Below are 5,156 nucleotides of genomic sequence, written 5' to 3' on the forward strand. Positions count from 1 at the left end.
ATAAAAATAAAAAATAGCATACATATATAAATAAAGATAAAACCAACATACATACACATTATGCTAAATAATAAAATTACAAAATGAAAACAACATGTGTAAATATGTATGTAGCTAGAAGTCATTTAAAATATGCTGCCTGACATGCAGTAAAAACATCAAGGCTCCCAGAAAACAGGTTAAATAGTCGAATGGCTCTTGAAAGGGGTGAGTCATCAAGCATATAGATATAAATTTGAATCGAAAAAAAAAATATATTCAACCAATCGAATCGTCATGTTTAAGCTGAACTTGTTTTCGAATCCCAACCAACAATACTTATAAAGTCTCTTTCGAAATTATATATTAGATGACCGTATCCGACAATTTCAAGATTTCACATTTTATGAAGATTGTAATGAAATAATTAAAAAATATCATTAAAAATGAAAATGTAGATATACTTCAGCACAATCGCTGATGAACTTGTCACCCACCATGAAACTGGGGCATAATTCAAAGTGTTGTTAAATATGCGCAGCGCGAAAGTGAATGGGGTTATAATGAATGAATTTTGATTTGATTTTTAAATGCTTTTTATTATTACGAAATTATGTTCACAATACATCTTATATCTATTTTAATAGCTACTGATCTACTGATCATTTTCTATTTTACAATTTTAATTTAATTTGGTTAGTAATCACAGTATTATATTATTCTAATGTTAATCTAAAGCATAATAGGAAAAAGAGCTCAAAAACCTATTTACAATCCTTATAAATGTTCATAATACATCTAATACATAATATTAATTAAAGACTATCTAAAGTCGATGACCTAAAGCAGATTGTGTTTAGGTAATCTGTGTTTATACCTGAAGGGTATAGACAATTTGTTGTAATCACCGAGACTCTTCACAAGTGTGTTAGTATGGTTATAAGTGATTCTTTCATAGAATCTACTGGTTAGTTTGTTAGTAATGTCTGTAACAAACGGAATATTATATATAGCATGCAGTTTTTTCAGGTTAGTATATATGGGTGTATTATAAATTATTTTAAGGGATTTATTTTGTATTACTTGGAGCTTGGAAAGGTTAGTATTCGAGGCGTTATTCCATACAGGTGAAGCATAGGTTAATAATGGTAATATGAGCGCGCGATATAATTTTATTTTATTTAGCGTTGATAAAGAACTGTGGCGATTAAATATTGGATAAATTGAGGATATACCCCGCATCGCCTTGCATTTCGCTGCCTCAATGTGAGGTGCCCATCTCATTCTTTTATCAAACGTTACTCCTAAATATTTTATTACTGACTGCCATTTCAGACTTTCTCCAGAGGGGATTTTCAGATCTGAACTTGGCTTATGTTTTCTAACACTAAAGAATATGGCGTCTGTTTTGGTTTGATTAATTTGAATTTTCCACTTAGTGAAGTGTTCAGTCATTGTTTTAATTGCAAATTCAAGATTTTTAAGAATAGTGTCTGGTCTTTTGCTACTTGTGAAGCAAGCTGTATCATCTGCATATAGGGCTATGTGACAGTTTTTTGGAATAGGTATGTCATTTATATATATGGAGAACAAGAGTGGGCCAAGCAAGCTCCCCTGCGGAACGCCAGCTGCGATTATTTTTGGAGACGATAATTCATTATTTACGCTAACCACTAGCTTTCTACGAGTTAAGTACGATTTGATGATGAGAATTAGGTAGTTTGGTATTTTGTTAATAAGGAGCTTATGAATGAGTCCATCGTGCCAAACCGTGTCGAAGGCCTTTTCTATGTCGAGACATACCATTCCGGTACTTCTCTTCATATTATAGTTCTTCGTCACGTGTTCAGTTAGTCTTGTTAGTTGTTGGGTCGTGGAATGTCCAGTGCGAAATCCAAATTGTTCATTTATTAATTTTTTATTTACGACTTTAAGTAAACGTGTGTAGATTATTTTTTCCAGAATTTTTGAAAGCGTGCAAAGTAAGCTAATGGGTCGATAATTGGCCGGGTTTTTTGAGCTTTTATCGGGCTTAAGTATGGGAATTACGTTGGCTGTTTTCCAGTATTCTGGGAAATACCCGGTGAGTAAACATGCGTTGAATATTTTAGATAGTGAGACTAAAGCTTTAAATGGAAGTTGTTTGATAATGATGTTATCTATTGAATCTCGCCCAGGTGCCTTTTTATTTTTTAAATTACGTATTATATTTTGGATTTCACACGGATGCACCAATTTTATATTTTTAGTACTGTTAGTGGGAGTTTTTGTGATGATTTTAATGGACCGGTTGACTTTATTATGCGTTGGTATGTGATTGTAATGTTGTGTGAGTGTGTGATGTTTTTGGAAGGATTTTGATAATAGTTCTGCTTTGTCGCAATCACGCGTCACTGAGATTCCTGCATCATCTAATGGAGGAATCGAGTTTTTTGTCCTGCGAATCGCTTTAGCTAATTTCCATAGAGAGCCATCAACTGAGTTCAATTTTTCTAATTTTTTAGACCAAGCTTCATTTTTGATTTCTTTGATTCTAATTTTAATTTGATATGTGAGCTTATTAATTAATGTTTTCAATGCTGGATTTTTTGATGTTTGCCAAATTTTACGGAGTTTATTTTTACTTTTAATTAGATTTGCAACAAAGTCAGTTATCTCTAATTTGTGTTCAATGTATTGTGTCTTAGGTATGTGAAGGTGTTTGGATCGAGTTATTGATTCCGTCAGGTGTATTATGGAGCTGTCGATTTTTGTTTTGTTTGTGAGTGTGGTAGAAGTTAGAATAGTTTGGTCGTTTATGTACGACTTGAACTCTCGCCAGTTAGCTCTCCCGTAATCCCAACCATGCTTGATGATTTCCTCGGGTTTCCCGTCGATTGAGAAGATTATCGGGAGATGATCAGACGACAGGGTTTGAAGGGCATTTGGTGTCGATATTTTTGGGCAGTTCTTGACGAGGACAAGATCTAGTGTGGATGGTTGTGAGTTATTTGTGGGATAGTGTGTGTATGTATTCGGATGAAGTAAGATTGTATCTGTTAGTTGAATGTATTTAAAAAGAGTTGTGCCTTGTTGGTCAGTGTTTACGCAACTCCATAACGGATGTTTAGCATTAAAGTCACCAGCTACCACTACCGAACTACCAATGTTAAATATTTTGTTAAGATCGGATGCCAATAATCGTTTTTGGGGAGGATTGTAAGCGGATGCTACTATATGACGGGTGTTGTTAATTGTTAGTTCGATGGCGGTTAGTTCTAAATTTTTTAGTGGCGGAGTTATTACGCGACAATGTTTAATTGAGGATTTTATAAAAATGGCAACTCCCCCTCCATGCTGTTCTCGGTCTTCGCGATAGCAGTTAAAGTTAGGTAGGTTAATACGGATATGAGGTTTTAAGAAGGTCTCGGAGATTAAAACTATGTCAACACAGTACTCACCGATCGCCGACTCTAGTTCGTCAATCTTATTCTTAAGTCCACGAGCATTCCAAGCTAGAATGTTCAGGCGCCTCCCGTTAATCAAAGACATCGAGATATTCGACAAGCATGAGTGCCAGCTCTAGTTTGTCGGTGCAACCGCTGGCCTTGGCACGAATCTCCTGGAGGATCTTCAACATCTTCGTCATAGACGCCATGGAAGTTAGGTCTGTTGTTGGTTGAATGTTGGGATTGGTTGGTTGGTGGGGTTTTTTAGGGATATTTGGGATATTTGGTGAAGGAGTTTTAATGGTCGGTAGCTTTGGGAAGTTATGATCGTTAACGACCGGGATATTTTGTGGCTGCACCACTGGGAGTTTCCAAGGGTTGGCTTTGACAATCGATGCTCGATTCTTCCTCGATTCCAGCATTTTCAGATAGCTCTGTCTTTTTGGACAGTCTTTGAAGTTAGCGGGGTGAGATCCTGAACAGCCTGAGCAGACAGCAGGGGTAACTATTCCTTGATTGCATTGTGCGGTGAGGTGAGTGCCGGCACATTTGACGCACTTGGCCTGCCGATTGCAGTTTTTCGCAGCGTGTCCATATTCTTGGCATCTGAAACATTGAGTAATATTTTGTGATTTACTAGTATATTTAACGACACTGACCTTTGTGTAACAGATGTACCGGATTTCTTTAATCTTCTTTGCCGATACCGATGGCTCGAAGAACACCAAGTATAGCTCGGTGGCGTTGCTCCTAGGCTCCTTCGTCTTCATCTGTATGACTTTGGTTACAGGGAATCCCTGTCTGATGATGTCATCTTTAATATCAGCTTCCGGCAATTTCGGCAAGCCACGTACGACACTTTTTATTTCCTTTTCCTCCTTCCTGGAAAAGGTATGGAATTGTCGGTCTGGTGTCAATCCATCCCGAAGTTTTTTAAAGTCTTCAAGACTTTTACATTGTATCTTGACATTATTTTGACCAATGTAAGTCATTGTGAAGTCTTTTATAAACTTCTTGATCGACTCGATCATGCTGCCGTGAGTGCCAGTAGCTGTCATGATGATGGGCGGGATTCTTCCACCGCTTCTGGGGACATCGGAAACTTCCAAGAGCCCTTCAAATTTGTTTTTCTCCTGAATTTTAAATTCAGGAGCAACATCTTTCACGTTCTTTGCCGTATGTTTTGGAAACTGCCACTCGGTCTCCATCTGAGCGGTCTGAGAGCAGCCTGGTTGAGGAGCTTCGGTTGTAGTTATCAGTGTCTTCTTAAGTCGCTTTTTCAGGTTGGATCCTCGCATGGTGCCAACATGTGTTCTTTTGGTGTTCGTTTTGTGGGGGGTGTTTGTTGTGTATGTTAAAAGGTGTGGGTTTTTTGACGGTATGGCGTATCGCTGTATTATGAGCGCTCGCACAGAGAGTACGTCTTCGGCACGTCCGTTCTCACGGAGCGTCGAGAGACGAGAATATTTTCAATATTATGTGAATATAAAAATATATCTCTATCTTCTGTGTCAGCATTTTGGACGTTACCAAGGAACTTTCTAAATTAATCAATAAAAAAACGAATAATATCTGATTAATTTCATAAATACTAGAATTAATGAATATTGAAAAGGGGGCGAATATATTCGAATATTCGATTGGGACCCCTAGTTATACAGTACTAGTTGTTTTACCAGGCTTTGCTCAGTATTTGTAATATAAAAAGCCTAAACACTGCGAATATACTAGTAAATATTCATTTTTTTT

At 37.0% G+C, this 5,156-nt stretch overlaps 1 protein-coding gene across 1 annotated transcript; it reads right to left on the reverse strand.

Annotated features, from left to right (window-relative positions):
• Positions 1-567: 567 nt before the first annotated feature.
• On the reverse strand, positions 568-4,723 carry LOC143919375 (uncharacterized). Its single transcript, XM_077441680.1, has 2 exons — positions 3,420-4,723; positions 568-965 (listed from the first exon to the last, which is right to left on the reverse strand). The coding sequence occupies exon 1, from the start codon at positions 4,703-4,705 to the stop codon at positions 3,497-3,499; it is 1,209 nt and encodes a 402-aa protein (XP_077297806.1). The 5' UTR covers positions 4,706-4,723; the 3' UTR covers positions 568-965; positions 3,420-3,496.
• Between the last annotated feature and the right edge of the window lie 433 nt (positions 4,724-5,156).

Source organism: Arctopsyche grandis, chromosome 1, assembly GCF_051622035.1.
Source record: "Arctopsyche grandis isolate Sample6627 chromosome 1, ASM5162203v2, whole genome shotgun sequence".
In the NCBI taxonomy this organism is placed as follows: Eukaryota; Metazoa; Arthropoda; class Insecta; order Trichoptera; family Hydropsychidae; genus Arctopsyche; species Arctopsyche grandis.